General features: G+C 42.7%; 2 protein-coding genes and 1 non-coding gene across 4 annotated transcripts; 2 read left to right on the forward strand and 1 right to left on the reverse strand.

Annotated features, from left to right (window-relative positions):
- Positions 1 to 487: 487 nt before the first annotated feature.
- Positions 488 to 648, forward strand: LOC139568928 (U1 spliceosomal RNA). Its single transcript, XR_011673770.1, has one exon. It is a non-coding gene; the product is annotated as a U1 spliceosomal RNA (small nuclear RNA).
- An 8577-nt stretch (positions 649 to 9225) lies between these two features.
- LOC139542874 (uncharacterized) lies at positions 9226 to 11712 on the reverse strand. Of its 2 annotated transcripts, none has more exons than XM_071348818.1 (2): positions 11622 to 11712; positions 9226 to 11060 (listed from the first exon to the last, which is right to left on the reverse strand). In XM_071348818.1, exon 2 carries the CDS (start codon positions 11050 to 11052, stop codon positions 9337 to 9339), a length of 1716 nt encoding a protein of 571 aa, XP_071204919.1. In that variant the 5' UTR covers positions 11053 to 11060; positions 11622 to 11712; the 3' UTR covers positions 9226 to 9336. The 2 variants fall into 2 exon arrangements, with proteins under 2 accessions (XP_071204919.1, XP_071204911.1); XM_071348810.1 differs by lacking the exon at positions 11622 to 11712 and adding an exon at positions 11301 to 11425.
- thumpd3 (THUMP domain containing 3) lies at positions 11699 to 19818 on the forward strand. The gene is made up of 10 exons (XM_071348833.1): positions 11699 to 11807; positions 12060 to 12375; positions 15709 to 15786; positions 15954 to 16451; positions 16701 to 16831; positions 17101 to 17170; positions 17297 to 17412; positions 17564 to 17668; positions 17799 to 17922; positions 19146 to 19818. Exons 2-10 carry the CDS (start codon positions 12127 to 12129, stop codon positions 19341 to 19343), a joined length of 1569 nt encoding a protein of 522 aa, XP_071204934.1. The 5' UTR covers positions 11699 to 11807; positions 12060 to 12126; the 3' UTR covers positions 19344 to 19818.
- The last annotated feature ends 2925 nt before the right edge of the window (positions 19819 to 22743 follow it).

Below are 22743 nucleotides of genomic sequence, written 5' to 3' on the forward strand. Positions count from 1 at the left end.
AGATAGGTAGATAATGGCTTTTAAATTACCGTGATGGCACTCAAGTGTAAAGCTCATTGTGCCTGAGCCTTGTCAGTGGGAGTGGGTTGCGACATGAGCTCAGCACAGTGCTTCCTCCTATGAAGACATGCTAGTACATAAATTAGATGTGGAGATGAAACAGTCTGTCTGGAGAGTCTAATTTATCTGAGAGAGTGACTCTCTAAGCCCCCAGAACGTAAATTCCCACTTATCTGGGCAAACTCTGAACATGCCCCTCATGCCTCAGGAATAAAGATGCCAAAAATAGGATGTGGTTTCTCCCCCCACCCTGCTTACCAGCCCAGTGCTGTCTGAAGATATTTTCTGGCTGATGAACACCTGCCTAAGGAGAATACACAGCCCGGTAAGTAATAGTAGCTGTATGAGCTGATGCATGAACATCATTGTGACCTTTGACCTTTTACCATAGTGTCTGAATGAAAAATACATGAATGAAAATACAGATATACTTACCTGGCAGGGCAAACACCTTGATCATGAAGGAGGTTCACCCAGGGAGAGGCTCAGCTGCTGCACTCCGGCTGTGCTGACCATTGCAAATTCTCCAAATGTGGCAATCTCCACTGCATCATTTGTGTTAGTCAGAGCACAAAAAGAGATTTCAGGAGTGCGCTTAGCTACTCAAGTTACTGCTAGTGTTGATACGTTTGTATGAAGTGAGGTTGTTCTCTAAAAACAGCTTCTAAACTGAACTAGTCGCTGGTCAGTGAGGAAAAGAGGAGGGGGACACCCATTATTCACCTGTGATGCTGACCAGCTGTGTTGAAGCGCTAAGAGACTTGGATAAGAAGACCCCTAGACCAGAGTGACACCCCGATGGATTCTGCTCCTTTGTTTACTACAAAAGTCTGAGCCTCTCCCCCCTCCCTTCTCCCCCTTATTGCTAGGCATCTCAGGGGGGAGGAAGCCTGGGAAACTATGACTTCACTGTTTTTCAGGCACAAAGATCCATTGTGAAGCACGTTCAGTATTTCATTCTAAAGAGCCAGAGTGGGAGCCACTGCTAGTCTCCACACCAAACTGAGGCACAAGGGAAACAATGTCCACACCCAGGGATTCTGTCTGGGCCTTGTCAGAGAAACATAATTAGAATCATACTGTAAGAGAGAGAAATAATGAATATAATATAACACTTTGGTATTTGAAACCCTACATTGAGGTTAATTTCTGTGGTGCTGTGGTGTTTCTCTGTAGATACTTTCTATAATATGCTACATAATTTGCTTTTCCTACGAAAAACAACTATTAGAATTAACTTTATACAAACTGGATACGAAAAAGTGGTGTCTCTTTACAAATGCAGCAAATTATCTCTGCTTGGGAATATTCCCCCCCAAAATTATAAGTGATATATCCAAATAGTGTAAAATCCAGCAATATTACACCTTGGGATCAGTAGCTAAATGAATAATACATTTCTGACATATTACACCACTGGGAGAAAGGAGAGTAATAATCTGTTGACGTAAAGCAGTAGGAGTGAGAGAGTGTGAATACCCAACTTGACCTTTGACTGCTGGAGGTCAGAAGTCAGGGCTCATCAGAGGTATGAGATTGCAAAGAGGGGGATAAGCTTCCAGGAGAGATCCATCATTTTCCTCTCATCTCTTCTCCTCTCGCTCGCTCACTTAATCCATCCAGGGATGGCTTTGCATTGACATTATAGCCTTTCATATCACCAATAATCCCTGAGAAATGGCTAAGGCGCTGTACACTCCCAGGCTCAGAGGAATCCCTAATGGGAGCTATATACAGTACTTTCTCCAGTGTAGGATTGGTTTCCTCACAGTCCATACTGGGTATGTAAACATTGTTACTCACAATAGACATGTCATACCCGAATGGAAAATAAAATGAGTCATGTCACTTTCTGTCTATTGATTCGATGCGGTGGGTGCCAGCGTTGGGTTGCATTCGCTTCATATTGATTAAGTTTAGATTCTCTCTCAGTTCACCAAAATGACATTTTCTTGAAGGTCTGCCCTTTACAGTGACAAGAAATATGCATGAGATGACTGCTGACATAGCTGATATCTTTGGTGAAAAATGAAAAATCCATGTCAAATAATTACTATAAAATAACAATATTCACTGGAACAGAAGAAAAAAAATGATACCTGAAAGAGATCGACCCTGCTCGCCGTATTTGCTGGTTTGTGACCCGCTAGCATCGCAGGAATAAGGCAACCTCAAAGTTACACACAGGCAGGGGAATTCCATAACAATACTTATTTGTTGGCATTGTTAGTGACCCATTCTATTCCACATTATGAATACACATAAAAGAAACATGTCTTGTTATGGTCCCATTAATTGTCATTACCCAAGACATACGTGCCCCTGTACACTCATTAGAAAACTTCATTATTTCCTGCATCATAAACTGGCCTCAAAGTTTTTATTTTATGGTCCACATCTGGACCTCAGCTGCACTGGGCTCTGTATTGTTCTTTGTCACTGTTAAGTGAATTCAGTTTGAGTCACTGATTTTCATTTGTTCAACTAAGTGAGAGAGGCTCGAGACTCTGGCTAGTGTACTCTAAGGCCTTGACTGAAATCCAAGGGGGAGGAGTGGCGGTCTAATACTATGGTCAATCATTTTCAGGAGTTCTCTGATAATGTTCCTGATGCCAGGTTTCTGCAAATGCTTAGTACAATATAACACAATTAGGGCTGTCAAAGTTAATCAGTTAACTTTTTGTAATTTTAGTGCACCATTCTTCATGATTCTTGTAATGCTTTATATAGAGAAATATTTTTTTTTAAATATTGAATTTGGCCTTTACTACTATAGCCCATAGGGAGCGATGTCTGCATAGGGGTGCAGATTGTAAACATGCACAGAAGCTCTGGCTAGGGCCTTGGGGCCAATACGTAACGCTTAATAAAGAGCAGTGATACTAGCAAGATCAGTGTGCGGGTTTCTTCTTTTTTCTCTACTATAGCCCATAGAAACACATTGAATAACAAATTCATGAATGAAAAAAAGTCAGTTAAAAAGACAGTCAAAAAATAAATAATAAGGTTTTGAAGTGCCTGTCCTATATCTAGGAGATCTAAAGAAAGCTCAGGAAATATTGTAGTTTTTTTGGACACATATTTAACCCCTTATTTTTGTTGCCACAAAACTACCTCCATACTTCCATTAATTTATATGGGTTACCTTCAGATGAGTCCCGTGACACTTGTGGGGGTCGTAGATCAAAACGAAGAACACCATCGTGTTCTGTTTCCACAGAGTGGTCATATTAATTTGCAGACCAAACCATTCGGATGCTACAGACGTGAGAAGACCAATTCTTTTATTTATTTTTTATTTTTTCAGGATGTCTCACGGTCTGACAAACACCACTGTAGTTCGGCCACCTTCCACCGCAGATGGCCGAAGACCAACATAGGCAGATTCGGTGGATTGAGACGCAGAGATCTGTAGCTTAAATTGACAGATTTTGATGGGGATTTTTTTATGTTACTTGGATTATAGACTCTTAATCATGGTTAATCACAGCAAATCCTTCAATTAACTCGATAAAAACAATTATATCGTTTCACAGCCCAGAATAGAGTACATCTTTATTTTCCATGGTACAGTGAATAAAATAAATGTCTTCTGCTCTCATTACTTAACTTCCCCAGATGGCACACAACACACACAAAGTTGTGAGGAGCCCTGTGTATAAAAACGAAGAGCTAGTGCGTTTGTACATGAAGTACAAGTAAATACAGTAATATGACAAAACATCCATTGGGACCCTTTGAATTACCTGATTCATATGCAACTAGAATCCTCAGTATTCCTCCTCTGTATGTATAACAAAGATGTATACCTATTTAAACCATGCAGTGTTTGGTCAATGCTACAAACCAGAAACGAAGTGCATATGTGATCATATTGACTTCAAAGAGCCGGTAGGTATAGAATCTTATTAGCAGAGCTCGTCTAGCAGTCACTTATCCCCTTATGAGTAATACCACATTGAGAGAGACCCTGCGGAACACTCTCACCAAAGACCCTCTAAATCCCTAAGGATTTTTCCTTTATCATATGTGATTGCTTAGAGCTCCATTTCATGCTAGTGAATAAAGTCATGCCGGAGAGCCAGAGCCTGCATTCTCAGCTTCACTCAGTGGGAGATTATAGGCCCAACACTGAGAATAGAGGAGAAGTGTCAGAGGGTACCTCCCAAATGTTACCCTATTCCCTTTATAGTGCACTGCTTTTGACCAGGGCCCATTGGGAATAGGGTGCCATTTAGAACGTACATTGAGTGTGACTTTAGTTATCCAGACAGACACTCCGTGGCCATCTGACACTCAGCAGAAGTGGCAGGAGTGGAAGCTCTAATTGTGCTGATTGGACGGACCCTGGACCAGAGAGGAGGGGCAGACAAAAGGAGAGTGTCACTGTGGCCCCTTATGAGTGACCCCAGGGCTTTGGGATGCTGACAGAGGACTATAATAGGGATGGACAGGACTGTTTGGTACAAACACATAGAGGTACCTCATACTTAACCCTGAGATGAGTTACCAGATCTCACCCTGTGTTCTATTGGGTTTTTATATGCCTCTATCTATCCTCCTCTCATATCATTTATTTGGCTAATAACATTATTTCATATAATACTGATGGATTTTATCTAGAACTTACCTATATGTTTAAAGTTCCTGCAGTTTGAGATTGTTTTTGTATAGAATTCCTGAGAGAAGATTTCTCTGACCCTCTGTCTGCAGCACCATGTAGCCACCTGCTGTGTGGGAGTGTTCTTTCTTTGGCGTCAACAAACACCCACGGTCATCTCAGACTCTACACAGACTAATCTATGTGTAACTTTTAACATGGAGGAGTACAAAACTGTATTAGCTTAATTAGCAAACTCAAATTATGTTTGATTGTTATGGCTTCACATGTACAGTATTAAGAATAGCACAGGATGGTGTGCTTTTTGCAAACTTAGTTACAATTAGAGCCCTGAGTTTTTCCTGACCATGACCAGGAAAAACTCTGAGCCCTTATTATACCTGGCTAGTTGTAACATGTAGTTGCAATACCACTATCTGTTCACCACTTTTCACACAGAAAGAAAGGCTGTTCCCCAATATACAGTATAGCTGGTCTGGTGTTTGATGATAGATGAGTTATCTCAAGCACAGAACTAGACTTCCAGCCGATGACAAGCGCTGCTGCTCGTCTCGTCACACTTTCACAGGGGACAATTAATCAAAGATGGAGATGTGACATACAGGAACAGTTATTCTACTCCCCATTTACTGGATAAGCATGGATAAGTGCTAAGGATGGGTGGTGAAGGGAAAGTGATGATTGATTTTCAAAACCCCAGATGTGTAGGACTGACCAGACTACAACTATGGTCTGAACAAACAAATAAAGGGGTGTATGCAATATATCCTAAGCATGAAAAAGACGAATGCATGATTCTTCAAGAGAGCAGAGGTGACACTGTTTAAACATTATAGGCTTTCATCCCTCCCTCTTGGATATGGCATGTCTTATACAGCATAATAATAAGCCATTTTATCGAACATAAATATTGTTTATATCAGTTAGACCTACTTTTTCATTCCTTTTCTGAAAAACAGTGGATAGACTGAGAGGAAATACAGTTCTCATGGCCACCCTTCCATTGAGAGCTCATTTTTCTGGGCAAGCTGTCAGGTTCCCCTAATAATAAACAGAACGTACGCTATGAAATGTACATTGGCCTGGGAGAGAGATGTCAAACAAATACAGCAGTTTTGATAAGCTACCCACTTTAAAAAAAATATTTTTCTTATTTTTCTTTTGTTCTTGTTATCTCTCATTCTTTCTATATTTTACCCCCTTTCTTTTCTTGTTTGGGGTTGGGGGTGAGAGTGAGAGCGTGTGTGTGTGTGTGTGTGTGTGTGTGTGTGTGTGTGTGTGTGTGTGTGTGTGTGTGTGTGTGTGTGTGTGTGTGTGTGTGTGTGTGTGTGTGTGTGTGTGTGTGTGTAGAATGGCTGACAAAGTGGCGTGTGTGAGGGTAAACAGAGGATCATGTTTGGTGGAGGGATCTTTCAGGTGGGCAGGCAGCTACAGCCCCTCCAGCCCCCTTGCAGCAGGGAGCAACAAACAATCCCATCTGGACGACACAAACCCAGTCCTGTGATACAGGCTGCCATGGTGTTGTTTCTATTCTTTCTCTCTCTTTTCTCTTTTTAGAATTTCAACTCATGTATTCATTTTCACCCTCTCAGTGTTCAGTTAGGGTGATCAAATCCAATCTTATTTCTCACATGCGCCGAATGCAACAGGCGTAGTAGACGCCTTATTTCATCACATTACCAGTGGGTCAGAAGTTTACATACACTCAATTAGTATTTGGTAGCATTGCCTTTAAATGGTTTAACTTGGGTCAAACGTTTCGGGTAGCCTTCCACAAGCTTCCCACCTGGTGTAACTGGGTCAGGTTTGTAGGCCTCCTTGCTCGCACACGCCTTTTCAGATCTGCCCACACATTTTCTATAGGATTGAGGTCAGGGCTTTGTGATGGCCACTCCAATACCTTGACTTTGTTGTCCTTAAGCCATTTTGCCACAACTTTGGAAGTATGCTTGGGATCACTGTCCATTTGGAAGGCCCATTTGCAACCAAGCTTAAGCTTCCTGACTGATGTCTTGAGATGTTGCTTCAAATATATCCATATAATTTTCCTCCCTCATTATGCCATCTATTTTGGGAAGTGCACCAGTCCCTCCTGCAGCAAAGCATCCCCACAACATGATGCTGCTACCCCTGTGCTTCACGGTTGGGATAGTGTTCCCTCGGCTTGCAAGCCTCCCCCTTTTTCCTCCAAACATAAAGATGGTCATTATGGCCAAACAGTTCTATTTTTGTTTTATCAGACCAGAGGACATTTCTCCAAAAAGTACGATCTTTGTCCCCATGTGCAGTTGCAAACCGTAGATGGCTTTTTTTATGGTGGTTTTTGGAGCAGTGGCTTCTTCCTTGCTGGGCGGCCTTTAAGGTTGTAGATATAGGACTCATTTTACTGTGGATATAGAGACTTTTGTACCTGTTTCCTCCAGCATCTTCCCAAGGTCCTTTGCTGTTGTTCTGGGATTGATTTGCACTTTTCGCACCAAAGTACGCGTCTCCTTCCTGAGTGGCATGACGGCTGCGTGGTCCCATGGTGTTTATACTTGCGTACTATTGTTTGTACAGATGGACGTGGTTCCTTCAGGCATTTGGAAATTGCTCTCAAGGATGTACCAGATTTGTGGTCTACAATTGTTTTTCTGAGGTCTTGGCTGATTTCTTATCTGTCTGTAAACAATTGTTGGAAAAATTACTTGTGTCATGTACAATATCTAACTGACTTGCCAAAACTATAGTTTGTTAACAAGACATTTGTGGAGTGGTTGAAAAACGAGTTTTAATTACTCCAACCTAAGTGTATGTAAACTCCCGACTTAAACTGTAGGTCCTGGATTTCAGGAAGCTTGGCCCCAGTGTTGCACTGGGCCTTACACACTACCCTCTGTAGTGCCTTACAGTCAGATGCCGAGCAGTTGCCATACCAGGCGGTGATGCAACCGGTCAGGACGCTCTCGATGGTGCAGCTGTATAACTTTTTGAGGATCTGGGGACCCATGCCAAATCTTTTCAGTCTCCTGAGGGGGAAAGGGAGTTGTCGTGCCCTCTTCACAGCTGTTTTGGTGTGTTTGGACCATGATAGTCTGTTGGTGATGTGGACACCAAGGAACATGAAACTCTCGACCCGCTCCACTTCAGTCCCGTCGATGTTCATGGGGGCCTGTTCAGCCCTCTTTTTCTAGGAAGGCTAGAAAATGTTTATAGTACAAAACTGCTTTTAATGAAGTATAGCAAAATAATTTCCTTAGATTGGGTTTAGCCAATAATCTCTTTGGTGGGCTTGGCAAGGGCCAGGTGTGGTATTCTTAATGTAACTTTAAGTTATTGCTCACATCCAGATAGATTGCAAATAACTTTAGGCCTATAGCATGTAAAGCTATTTGTGGTATAATCCCATTCTTATCACTGTAACATGTGAAATCCTTTGTTGGAGTTTTCTTCAAATCAGACAACCAACAAATCAATATTTTAATTTCCAGTCGACTGTTTATCTGCTTGCCAGTTCTGCAGGCCTATATCTAGGCTATTCACCTGTGGTTCACTACCACCCTCTTCTGGTGATTTATTGTAAACTCATGGCATGCCTCCTATAATCTTTTCCCAGGGTTGTGAAATCCTGGGAAATCTCCAAATGGGAAAAATACCATGGGACTTTTTGTGGGGATTTTTGCACACTGATTTACTCTTTTGTTCTCTTTGTCATCAAATAAGACTTACTCTTCCATACAAATAACAGGATTTATTTAGGTTTTGAACTTCAATTAAGTAGTGCTAGGTTCTGAACAGAGTAAAAACTCAAACGAACAACTAGGAAAAGCTCAAACCAAGTTTATTCACCCACTGGGTCATACAGCTGCAAAGACAACATACAAGTCACACAAGCCCATCTTTATACCTTCCAACTAGGCAGAGTCATCTCCTTGCATGTCTAAGATAGAAAAGTAGTGTATGTTGTTAGGCAGAAACATAGTAGGTTCCTCTTACTGGTATTGTCATGGCCCTGCCTAAGTCTAGGACCCTCATGGGTGTGGAAATATGTGTGCGTGAGATAGGACTGTGTTCAGATGGCCTTCATGGTGGGCCTCTGTGGCCCCCCTCCCAGCAGTGTCTTTTCTCTTCAACTGTTGACCTTATCGCAAGTTGAGTTCCACATCCCTCATGGTCCTGGTTCCGCAGCAACTGGCCTGCCTTATCAGGTACTAAAACTAGACTACTGTTGCCCTTTGCCTCCCTCCTTAGGAACAATAACATATTTGAACAGAATATCAACTTTCTGCACTTCCCCTTTTCTCACTCAGTAACTTTCCATATCACTCAGTAACTTTCCACACACAAAGTTCCTCTGTACCCTTCATTGACCCTAACATATACATTCCTTATACATGTAAAGTAATCAATAAGTTCTGGTATGGTAACATGAATAAGTATATTTCAAGCTAGAATCCAACACTAGCCTAACATTGTACTTGTAGCCTACTTTGTAACATTGCTCAAATTATCCATCTCAAAAACATTATTTTAACAAAACTATAAACTTCAAATTATTTCTCATGTGCACCTAACCCCCCCCCCCCCAAAAAAAGGCATAAAAAAAATATTAAAAAAAAACTGTCCACTTATTAAGCTCGTTGTTCATATTTTGCCCCTTTTTCATCCTTAGTTGTTCACTCAGACTCTGATTTAATGTCCATTTCCTCCTTTGTGTCACTCTGAAGCTGTGTGCTGGACCCTAGTTCTGTTCCTGGCTCAAAAAGGTTAAGGTTCGCCCTAATAGCCACCAATTTCTCCACTCTGTTGTTTGTTAGACTGTTGCCCACCTTTCTTTTGGTTTTCCCAAAGAATGCTCTGAGGCGCAAAGAAGCTGCTGATGTTGGTGGGATCTGAAGGATCACAGAGGCGATGGGTGACAGGGCCTCAGATGCACAGAGACCCTTCCACCAGGTGTAGGGAGAAATGTGCTGGCATGATTGCCATATCCCATCCCCATTCCAAAGGCCTTGCTTGGTAGAAAACTTTGCCAGACTTGCCAGAACCTTGCCCTCATCAAGATTGAGGTGGTGTGAGAGAGTAGAAATCACATAGTATGCGCTGTTGATCTGTTCTCCAGAAAGTATTTGTTTCCCAATATGCTTTGGATCCAGCATGTATGCTGCTGCGTGAATTGGCTTGATACAAAACTCTCCACACAGCTCCAGAAATCGAACAACTGCCGTCTCCTCTGTGTTGAGTAGCAAGGCTGAAGGGAGGGCTGTGCTGATTTTGTCTTTTAAATCAGCAAAAAGCCTGAGAACATCTGACAAGACAGCATCCTCTCCTTCAATCTGATCAATGGCAAATGCGATTGGTGAGAGTAGCGTAAGATTGCGAACCACTCTCTCCCAAAACACATCATCAAGCAGTATTTTCCTGATGGAGATTTCAATTTCCACAGACTGTGATCTTGCCATTTCTTGCAGAGACTCCTTCTCTTTCAGAAGGCTGCTGTACATGGTGACAACCCCAGCCCATCTAATGTTGCAGGTCAGCTTCAGTGTGGAGTTATTTTTCTTTGTATTTTTATTGCTGTATGTTGCTGACACTTCCTCTTTGCTCCTGACATCCTGTACAACTTGCTTGGCTGTCTTGTATAGCGTTTCCATTGTTTGCAAACTCATGATGTCCTTGATGAGTAGGTTAAGCCCATGAACCATGCACCCAATAGGTGTAATGTGAGGGTAGGCCTCCTCCACTTGTGCCCAGGCAGCCTTCATGTTTGCGGCACTATCAGTAACAACAGCAAACACCTTCTGTGGTCCAACGTCATTGATTACAGCCTTCAGCTCATCAGCAATGTGCGTGCTTGTGTGTGTGTTGTCCTTTTTGTCTGTTGTCTTGAGAACCAATGGTAGAGGAGTAGAGACTATGTAGTTTATGATGCCATCACCTTGTACATTTGACCACCCTTCGGATACAACAGCAACACTGTCTGCCTTCTCTATTGTTTCCTTCACCTTTCCTTGCACTCTGTTGAACTCAGCTTCCAGTAAATGAGTAGACAGAGCATCTCTGTTCGGAGGAGAGTATCCAGGGCAAATAACATTGAAACATCTCTTCCAGTACACATTCTCACTGAGCATGAGGGGTGAGCCTGTGGCATATACAGCTCGAGCCAGGCACTCATCAGCATTTTTCTGGCTATGGTCTTCCATTGTATGGCAGAACAATGGTTCTTGTGCGCTTTGATATAATGTTGCATTTTTGCATTTGGTTAAATGCACCTGCAACTTTGTGGCATTCTTTACATACTGCTTTGTACAGTAGTTGCACATGTACATAGTCTTCCCATCGTCGTTAATGGCTGGGGTGAAATGCTTCCACACATCTGATACTAAACGTGGCATTCTTCCCCCTATAGAAATAAAGTGGGAATGTTTAAATTAGCCAACACATAACAGCATGAAACAACATTAAATGTTAAAGGTAGCCTACAGTATGCACTGGGAAATAAATAAAACAATAAGTTGGAAGTATGATTAGCCTATTGGGCTTTAAATGTTTTTATATACATATGTTTTAGCTTGTGTGGAAATAGGTAAGTGTGTAGTTATTTAAAGAACAAGATGATCAATCAAACCCATAATTAACTTACCTTACTCACTAGGGAGGATATCGTTAACAATGGTATCCTGTCTTGATGTAGCAAATATAATATATGTATTGCTGAAGTATAAAGAATGGCTCCTTTCAAAAAGAGGACCGTGTTTCTCCACATTAAAAATACAGAAGTGCTTTTAAAATTCCCAACATTACAAACAGTCCGTTGAAAATTTTCGTGGAAATTTACCGGAAATGTACCTTTTGCCACCAGCTGCTATACAAGCTATTAGATACAGCTATATAATGTTCGTTAAGCAACTTTATCCATGATAATATAATAATAACACGTCAACGAAAATACATTTATACTGACCTATTTGTATTAATCCACAACTAGTGATAAATCAGAAAGGAATATGAAACGCGGAACTTTTTATTTCGTTGCTGTAACCCGGAAGTACTTCTGTTACCCACATGGGTTTCCGTTTGCAGTTGTTTGAGGAAGCATGAGAGTGCAGTGAACAAGCCACGAACTGAGCTTTTAAACAGCAAAACACCGGTAGGTTTCATCAAACAACCATTTGATTAAAAGGAATGCTGATAGATGTTGGCCAAATGTTTTGACACAAGAGTAGCTTCGGCCAAGTAGCTGGCTAGCCATAATAGCAGATATTTGAAATGTGCTTGCTGAGAAAATATTTCAGTCAAGCTGTGAGAATAGAGTTCGCTTTTTTTATTGATTTGGCCTACAGTAACCCCGTGGTGATTTGCACTATTTGTGTACAATGGTGTTTCTATATATCTTCTCCAGGTACATTCCTGCTTCTTGTAGTCACTGGGAACATCAAAGTGCATTATTTATCCAGTGATTGGCAGCCATGTCCTCACAAGACAGTAGTGAGGGGCAGCAGTGCCCCCTGGCGGTGGGTGTGGAAACAAGCAGCCAGTCTGCCAGTGATGGGGAGACAGACTGTGAGGTCATTACGGTCACCATTGGCGCAACAGTCCCCACAGGGTTTGAAAACACTGCTGCAGAGGAAGTCCAGGAGAAGATTGGGGCTGATGCAACAATAAGCAAGGACCGCGGTCGAATATACTTCCAAATAACCACAGATAAGCTCTCACAGGTAAGATGCCATTTGCTTTGCCGACAGATAGGTTTCACACATTCCACTGTAAAATATCCCATGTCATTGGGATATGATGGCATTCCCAGTAAGTCTCTCTGTTAGATTTTATATGGAAACTTAAGCCACTTAACTGAGATTCACAATCACTTTGAAAATATTGGCCAAACTATTCTTTTACCACAAGAGAAGATAATAGGTGTAGATGTAACACAACCATTTCCTACTTGGGTTCCCAAGAAAAGGGGTTTGCCACCCAAACCTCAAGTTAAAGAAATGTCATTATGATTTTAATTAGTCATGGAAGGTATAGAGTACCACAGTATGAGTCATAATACCCATAAAACCCAGCGGTCATACAAGGAAATGGTTCCCATCATTTTTCCCCATTAGGGGTAAGCTTGTGTAAGCTTACCCTGTTGTGACGTGTTGTCACACCAGGGTATGCGTGGTGTCAAAACAACAAAGTCCGAAGCACAACCCAACCAAGCCGCACTGCTTCTTAACACAGCGCGCCTCCAAGCCGGAAGCCAGCCGCACCAATGTGTCGGAGGAAACACCGTGCACCCGCCCCCCTTGGTTAGCGCGCACTGCGCCCGGCCCGCCACAGGATTAGCTGGAGCGCGATGAGACACGGATATCCCTACCGGCCAAACCCTCCCTAACCCGGACGACGCTAGGCCAATTGTGCGTCGCCCCACGGACCTCCCGGTCGCGGCCGGCTGCGACAGAGCCTGGGCGCAAACCCAGAGACTCTGGTGGCGCAGCTAGCACTGCGATGCAGTGCCCTAGACCACTGCGCCACCCGGGAGGCCCAGTAAATACGTTTTAAGGTCAACCCTGTTACGTGAACTTAACTCTCGTTTTAATATGGTGAAACAAAATTTTTTATTTTTAAGAAACATGCAGGTGAGCTGGTTCTGCTCTTTTTGGCCATTTTGTGGAGGAAAACTGAGTGGGTTGAGCATAACACGTCAACCCTGTTACCCATAGATAGATAGGCTAGAAATGTAAAAAATATATATATAAAAAATGTGAAGCATGCATTCAATTGCCCCTCCCTGTTGCACACAACACGCTTCCATTTCCCCTGTCACAGGGGGAGTTATGATAATTTCAATCCTGTTATGTCAAATCTGTTACTTTAATTGGCACTAATTGTAATTTTTCTTAATTTAACCTCTTGAGATGGGAAAACATGTTTTATGTAAAGTTGAACATGTGTACTTTATGACAGAATGTTAAAATTAGGTGAAATAATTAGTTTTCTTTTACTAAATTACACTGCCCGAAAAGCACTCTATCGGTGGAACGACCCAGCCTACATTTCCTATTACTGTAACTGCAGAATTAGTCAATATCCTTTCATTTTGATTTACGAGTACCGTATTGCAAAACCAATTTTTTTTGGCTACTTTAATATGACTATTACACGAGTGTTGTGAATATGATGAAATACAGATGCTATTTAAGCCTAGTTTAAATGCTTGATAAAAAGCCTATTATTCTTTGTGTGGGCATCAAATCAAACTTTATTTTCCACATGCGCCGAATACAACAAGTGTAGACTTTACCGTGAAATGCTTACTTACAAGCCCTTAACCAACAGTGCAGTTCAAGAAGAAAATATTTCCTGTAGTCCACGATCAGCTCCTTTGTCTTGCTCACATTGAGGGAGAGGTTGTTGTACTGGCACCACACTGCCACTTCTCTGACCTCCTCCATATAGGCCATCTCATCGTTGTCGGTGATCAGGCCTACCACTGTTGTCGTCAGCAAAGTTATTGATGGTGTTGGAGTCGTATTTGGCCAAGCAGTCGTGGGTGGACAGGGAATGCAGGAGGGGACTAAGTACACACCCCTGAGGGGCCCCAGTGTTAAGGATCAGCATGGCAGACGTATTGTTGCCTACTCTTACCACCTGGGGGAGGCCCGTCAGGAAGTCTGCGATCCAGTTGCAGAGGGAGGTGTTTAGTCCCAAAGTCCTTAGCTTAGTGATGAGCTTCGTGGGAACTATGGTGTTGAACGCTGAGCTGTAGTCGATGAACAGCATTCTCACATAGGTGTTAATTTTGTCCAGGTGAGAAAGAGCGGTGTGGAGTGCGATTGAGATTGCGTCATCTGTGGATCTGTTGGGGCGGTATGCGAATTGGAGTGGGTCTAGGGTGTCCGGGAGGATGCTGTTGATGTGAGCCATGACCAGCCTTTCAAAGCACTTCATGGCTACTGACGTGAGTGCCACGGGGCGGTAATCATTTAGGCAGGTTACAGTCGCTTCCTTGGGCACAGGGACTATGGTGGTCTGCTTGAAACATGTAGGTATTACAGACTCGGTCAGGGAGAGGTTGAAAATGTAATTGAAGACACTTGACAGTTGGTCCACGCATGCTTTGAGTACACGCCCTGGTAATCCGTCTGACTCAGTGGCTTTGGGAATGTTGACCTGTTTAAAGGTTTTGTTTACATCGGCTACCGAGAGCGTTAGCACACAGTCACCCAGAACAGCTGGTGCTCTCGTGCATGCTTCAGTGTTGCTTGCCTCGAAGCGAGCAATAAAGGCATTTAGTTCATCTGGTAGGCTCGTGTCACTGGGCAGTTCTCGTCTGGGTCTCCCTTTCTAGTCTGTAATAGTTTTCAAGCCCTGCCACATCCGACGAGCGTCAGAGCCGGTGTAGTAGGATTCAATCTTAATCCTGTGTTGTCGCTTTGCTTGTTTGATGGTTCGTCTGAGGGCATAGCAGGATTTCTTATAAGCGTCCGGATTAGTCTCCTGCTCCTTGAAAGCGGCAGCTCTAGCCTTTAGCTCGATGCGGATGTTGCCTGTAATCCATGGTTTCTGTTTGGGATATGTACGTACAGTCACTGTGGGGACGACGTCATCGATGCACTTATTGATGATGCCGATGACTGATGTGGTGTATTAAAAAAAATATATATATTATCAGATAAGAACAAATTCTTATTTACAATGACGGCCTAGGAACAGTGGGTTAACTGCCTTGTTCAGGGGCAGAACAACATATTATTCCTCAATGCCATTGGATGAATCCCGGAACATATTCCAGTCTGTGCTAGCAAAATAGTCCTGTAGTGTAGCATCCGCATCATCTGACCACTTCCGTATTGAGCGAGTCACTGGTACTTCCTGCTTAAGTTTTTGCTTGTAAGCAGGAATCAGGAGGATCGAATTGTGGTCAGATTTGCCAAAATACAATGCATCAAACCTTTGATTAATTTTGCACACATTCATAATGGTTTGTTCACCTGGCTGTTACAGTACCATTGAGTAAATTCAAAATATAACCTAGCTTTTTTAACTGTGCCTCTTTCTAGGTCCATAATCTGAGGTCTGTGGACAACCTGTTTGTTGTGGTTGAAGAGTATGACAACTATCAGTTTAAAGACTCAAAGGTATGTCTCTTTTCATTACAGCACAGCCAACCTGAATTCATACAGCCCCTACACATTCATTTCAATTATAACATTCATGTTGGTAATAAAAGAAGTCCCCTACAATTTATACCATGCTTCTCCCTGTTAGGGTATTTGATAGAAACACTACCAATTCTGTCCAACAGGAGGAGACATTGGAGGACTTGCAGAAGCTGGCCTCCAAGCTGCCATGGACCAACGCACTAAAGGTCTGGAAACTGAACACCTCTCTGAAGAAGAAGAGGGGACCCCATAGACGGCCCCAAGGTCCCAAGGGGAAGGGACGGAGAGGCAGAGATTTCAGAGATAGAGGCAAAGCCAACAAAGACGTTGTGGAGAGGGACACCATGGAGACTGTCACCGCAGAGATAGAGAAGCTGCAGCTGGAGCCTCAGGCACCAACTACAGGCCAAGGGGGTGGGGTGGGGGAGACCGGGTCACCTGACCTGGAGAACAGCCCCCTGGGTGAGCAGCAGGAGGTGGAGGGACAGGAGCCCGGGTCAAAGGTCCTTAAGTTTCGTGTGACGTGCAGCCGAGCAGGAGACAAGCACAGCTTCTCCTCCAACGAGGCCGCCAGGGACTTTGGTGGTGCCGTGCAAGACTTCTTCCAGTGGAAAGCAGACATGACCAAGTTTGATATCGAGGTAAAAATAACATAACATTGCATCCTGTTCCAATGGGACTGGCACCCACTGAATTCCTCTGCCCTAGCCAGGCTTGTCAAGATAAGCCTGCGAGAGACAACTTAATTGATTACATTACAAAGAAAACAAACAGGGTAGGAATAACAGTTCTGAGAGTAAATATTTTCCCTTTAAATAAATAGGTGGGGTCACATAATGTGAAATGAAATAAGTGTTTCCATTATGATTTCACTGTGTGTGTGTTGGCAGGTCCTTCTGAACATACATAACGTTGAGGTGGTGATTGGCATTGCCCTGACAGAGGAGAGTCTCCACAGAAGAAACATCACCCATTTTGGACCCACCACGCTGCGCTCCACCCTGTGCTATGGCATGCTCAGGTCTCCTACTCTCCCTCCATTCACACTCAGTACAGTCAAGCTAAACGGAAAGCTCTCTCTACCTCATGCCTGCACTTTGATAATACATGGGTGCAATACGGATTGTGATAAAAGAACCCCGTTCTGTGATTTCTTGATGCAACCTATTTTGATATACACAACACATACAGCAATTGTAGTGCTTCATGTAAAGTATGCTGCCTCTAATTGATTCAAATTTGTGAAAATCAAATGACAACTGTGATATTTGTGTCTCTTTCATTGGACAGACTCTCTAAGCCTCAGGCATCTGATGTTATACTTGATCCCATGTGTGGAACTGGAGCAATACCTTTAGAGGTAAGAAGGAGAATCTAAATATACTTTTATTAAAAAGAGAAAATATGACTACGGTAACTGACTTTGCCTTCCATGAAGTAGTAATCAGAAAGTATAGCCTACTGAGTAATTGATTGTCTCGATCAGGGAGCCATTGAATGGCAGCAGGCATTCTACCTGGCCGGAGACAACAATGACATGGCAGTGAGCCGCACAGTCAACAACATCTGTCACATTCAGAAGAAGAGACTAGACAAGAGCAGGTGAGACACAACAAATCAAACCATACACAAGTTACTTTATGTGAATTAGTCACCCCTCAAAGTCAGACTTTGAAGAAGAAATGCAAGACAAAGTGATGAGACCCATTTGATCGTTAGTTGTGTTTACACAATTTACTCCCCAACCCTGCAGTACGCCAGGGTTGCCCATAGACACAGTGCAGTGGGACCTGTGCCATCTACCCATGAGAACCAACTCAGTGGACATCATCATCACTGACATGCCCTTTGGGAAGAGGTAGGAACCACAGTACTGTTTCAATTAGGACCTACACTCAACATTGACTAAACCTCCTAGATATTGCTCATTTCTGTATGGAATGTATTGTTTATGTGGCTGAGGTGTACATTCTGTGGTTTTGTTATAGAATGGGCTCCAGGAAGAACAACTGGGACCTGTACCCACCCTGTCTGAGAGAGATGGCCCGGGTGTCCAGACCAGGCTCAGGGAAGGCCGTCATCCTAACCCAGGATAAAAAATGCTTTCAAAAGGTAATGTATCACACATACATACAGTAAGACTGTGTAATCTGTGGTAGAGGGAGTGTCCTAACCTGCCTGTACCTGAAGGCTTGGTCATCAACAGGAAATTCCAGGATAACCAGAGAATGAGTAGAGGACGTTGTGGTGTCTTATTAAATTGGATTCGTCCACACCAATATCTGTGTGAACAAACAAACATCTATTGTTAGTGTTGTTAGTGTATGGTATGGACTGAGTCTACTCTGTTTCCATCGATAAAAGACAGTACTGTGCAGCCGTCTTCATCGACCTGGCCAAGGCTTCGGCGATGTCATTTACAAAATAGCCTCCCACACTCTACTCAGTAAATTGGATGCAGTCTATCACGGTGCCATCCGTTTTGTCACCAAAGTCCCATATACTACCCACCACTGTGACATACAGGTATGCTCCCATTGGCTGGTCCTCGCTACATATTCGTTGCCAAACCCACTGGCTCCAGGTCATCTATAAGTCTTTGCTAGGTAAAGCTCCGCTTTATGTCAGCTCTCTGGTCACCATAGCAACACCCACCCGTAGCACTTGCTCCAGCAGGTATATTTCCACTGGTCATCCCCAAAGCCAACATCGCCTTTGGCCGCCTTTCCTTCCAGTTCTCTGCTGCCAATGACTGGAACGAATTGAAAAAATCACTGAAGTTGGAGACTTATATCTCCCTCACTAACTTTAAGCATCAGCTGTCAGAGCAGCTTACCGATCGCTGCAGCTGTACACAGCCCATCTGTAAATATCCCATCCAACTACTTACCTCATCCCCATATTTGTTTTTGTTTTTCTGCTCTTTTGCACGCCAGTATTTCTACTTGCACATCCTCATCTGCACATCTATCACTCCAGTGTCAATTGCTAAATTGTAATTACTTCGCCACTATGGCCTATTTATTGCCTTACCTCCTTACTTCATTTGCACACGCTGTATACAGATTTTTGTATTGTGTTATTGACTGTACGTTTGTTTATTCCATGTGTAACTCTGTGTTGTTTTTGTAGCACTGCTTTGCTTTATCTTGGCCAGGTCGCAGTTGTAATTAAGAACTTGTTCTCAACTGGCCTACCTGGTTAAATAAAGGTGAAATAAATAAATAGGTGGTCCCTTGGCCAGATGGCGTTTCTTCAAGCAATACTGTGGTGTGTCAAATGTAATGATTTTGTGCCATGAGTGTCTTGTGACCGGGTGCATCTGTCTCCCTCAGGCCATATCGAGGATGGGAGGACTCTGGCGGAAGCACCACACTGTCTGGGTCAACGTAGGGGGCCTACACGCAGGGGTGTTCCTCCTCAAGCGCACAGCAGGGATCTTTGGCCAAACCCCAGAAGATGTCAGGGAACCCCTAGAAGAGCAACCAGGGAAGGAAAAAACAGCAGAGGAAAGGGAAAAGGAGGTTAAGTGACCGAGTTAAGCCCCACCTATACAGAATATACTTTAGAAATGGCATAGAAATGACCTTTTGCCATTATTTATTTGATTAATCTATTTTGCTGTATATTTGTTGAAGGTCCAAAAGTGAGTGTCTCATAGGGAAACCTTTCCTAAGTTTTACTGTGTTGTTATAGACAGACAAGGTTTCGGTTAAGTGAAAAAAAGTTGACTGCCTGCTTATTACAACCAGTTTCCTTTTCATGTTAAACACCCAGCTTTATAAAAAGTTGTCTAGCTACACCTGAGTGCCAGTTATATAAATGCAAGTCATTAATCATCCATGGTTCTTTTAGCTACTGTCGGTAAGCAAGACTATTGATTTATACACCTATTGTGTTGTTGAGGGAATCCATTCAAATGACCACACCTCTCCACTCCATTGCTGACTTGTTGGCAGGTTCTGTAACATGAGACTTTATGGTAAATAAAACTTGTTTCCAAATATGCGTTAAAGGGTGACTGCACTTCCTAATTCTGCCTCGTTTTATATTTGTTTCATTAAGAAATGTTAATGGCCATGACTGAAGTCAAATGTCAGTTGTTTTCACGTTGTGGTTTGCAAGTGGGAAGAGTTAGCCCAAAGAGATTCTTCAAGAATCTATGGGGACATTTATTTAATTCAGAAGTCCTCCTAAAATGGATGAAGCGACTGCAGATTGCCCCTTTAATGTTGATGTAATGGACTTTTTTCATGACACAAGTCTGCACACACTCATGCGTCACCCAGCTGCATAAACAATGACAACAGTGTATCATCCTTACATCAGAGGGGTTAGTCAGCCAATTTGCCTAATATTCTGAAATAACTTTAGATTTTTTTGAAAGATGAGCTTGGAATTGGCATGGTCTAATTGACTCAACAACACAGAATTTTAGCTTTCTTGTTGAATCAGGAAATCAACAGTTATTTCTGGTTGTTTATTGAAGTTAGCTGGCTAACTTATTGATCCTGCATTGTATAGTCGTGGCCAAAAGTTTTGAGAATGACACAAATATAAATTTTCAGTCTGCTGCCTCAGTTTGTATGATGGCAATTTGCATATACTCCAGAATGTTATGAATAGTGATCCGATGAATTGCCATGCAAATAAACTGAATCCTAAAAAAAAAAAAAAAATCCACTGCATTTCAGTCCTGCCACAAAAGGACCAGCTGACATTATGTCAGTGATTCTCTCGTTAACACAGGTATGAGTGTTGACGAGGACAAGGCTGGAGATCATTCTGTCATGCTGATTGAGTTTGAATAACAGACTGGAAGCTTCAAAAGGAGGGTGGTGCTTGGAATCATTGTTCTTCCTCTGTCAATCATGGTTACCTGCAAGGAAATATGTGCCGTCATCATTGCTTTGCACAAAAAGGCTTCACAGGCAAGGATAATGCTGCCAGTAAGATTGCACCTAAATCAACCATTTATCGGATTATCTAGAACTTCAAGGAGAGCGGTTCAATTGTTGTGAAGAAGGCTTCAGGGCGCCCAAGAAAGTCCAACAAGCGCCAGGACCGTCTCCTAAAGTTGATTCAGCTGCAGGATTGGGGCACCACCAGTACAGAGCTTGCTCAGGAATGGCAACAGGCAGGTGTGAGTGCATCTGCATGCACAGTGAGGCGAAGACTTTTGGAGGATGGCCTGGTGTCAAGAAGGGCATCAAAGAAGCCACTTCTCTTCAGGAAAAACATCAGGGACAGACTGATATTCTGCAAAAGGTACAGGGATTGGACTGTTGAGGACTGGGATAAAGTAATTTTCTCTGATGAATCCCCTTTCCGGTTGTTTGGGGCATCCGGAAAAAGCTTGTCCGGAGAAGACAATGTGAGCGCTACCATCAGTCCTGTGCCATGCCAACAGTAAAGCATCCTGAGACCATTCATGTGTGGGGTTGCTTCTCAGCCAAGGGAGTGGGCTCACTCACGATTTTGCCTAAGAACACAGCCGTGAATAAAGAATGGTACCAACACATCCTCCGAGAGCAACTTCTCCCAACCATCCAGGAACAGTTTGGTGACGAACAATGCCTTTTCCAGCATGATGGAGCACCTTGCCATAAGGCAAAGTGATAACTAAGTGGCTCGGGGAACAAAACATAGATATTTTGGGTCCATTGCCAGGAAACTCCCAAGACTTTAATCCCATTGAGAACTTGTGGTCAATCCTCAACAGGTGGGTGGACAAACAAAAATCCACAAATTCTGACAAACCAAGCATTGATTATGCAAAAATGGGCTGCCATCAGTCAGGATGTGCCCCAGAAGTTAATTGACAGCATGACAGCCGGCTGGTGTGAGACCGTGGCAAAGTTGGTTTAACTTTGGATAGCCTATCTCTGAGGATAGTTAGGGACCGTCAATAAATTGCACAATGTAAATTGGAGAAAATATTAGTATCGCATTCAACGCTTTAAATATTTTTGTATATACATTTCTAAAATGTATAGTTGGAGGTTTATAAGTCATTGAAATCTGGAACTATTGACCTTTTAAAATATTGTCCCATGTACATTGTGTAATTGCTGCCATTGACTGGAACGAATTGCAAAAATCGCTGAAGTTGGTGACCTATATCTCCCCACTAACTTTAAGCGTCAGCTATCTGAGCACCTTACCGATCGCTGCAGATGTACACAGCCCATCTGTAAATAGCCCATCCAACTACCTACCTCATCCCCATGTTGTTTTTATTAACTTTTTTTGTTGCTCTTTTGCACACCAGTATTTCTACTTGTACATCATCATCTGCACATCTATCACTCCGGTGTTAATTTGCTAAATTGTAATTACTTTGCTACTATGGCCTATTTATTGCCTTACCTCCTTACTCCATTTGCACACATTATATATAGATTTTTCTATTGTGTTATTGACTGTACTTTTGTTTATCCCACGTGTAACTCTGTGTTGTTGTTTATTGTCGCACTGCAGGTCGCAGTTGTAAATGAGAACTTGTTCAGCTGGCCTACCTGGTTAAATAAAGGTGAAATAAAAAATCCATAACTAGCCCCGTAGGGATATCAAATGTCAAACCAAATTGACGGAGGGCATTACGATTGGGGTCTGTGCAGCTGTTCTCTGAATTTATGATTACTTGGGTGCTGGGGGCATGAGGGCAGGATTAAAATAAATCCAACACATGGAAAACTGTTATGGTACGCATCATTCCATGATATACCATTGTTTCCTATCATCTCGCAAGTCTCAGTTTCGGATGAGACTGAATGACTCAAATGAGCCAAATTACACTTTGTAGTCAATTTTGACACTAGAATAAATGTTTCGGACACATATCAATGCCACATATGACATTTTCAAAACCAGAAGTTGCTTTTTAGAGGCAGTTTCTATTTAAAGCGACAATCATTATTTGAAACAATAATA

This window comes from Salvelinus alpinus, chromosome 2 (assembly GCF_045679555.1).
Source record: "Salvelinus alpinus chromosome 2, SLU_Salpinus.1, whole genome shotgun sequence".
In the NCBI taxonomy this organism is placed as follows: domain Eukaryota; kingdom Metazoa; phylum Chordata; class Actinopteri; order Salmoniformes; family Salmonidae; genus Salvelinus; species Salvelinus alpinus.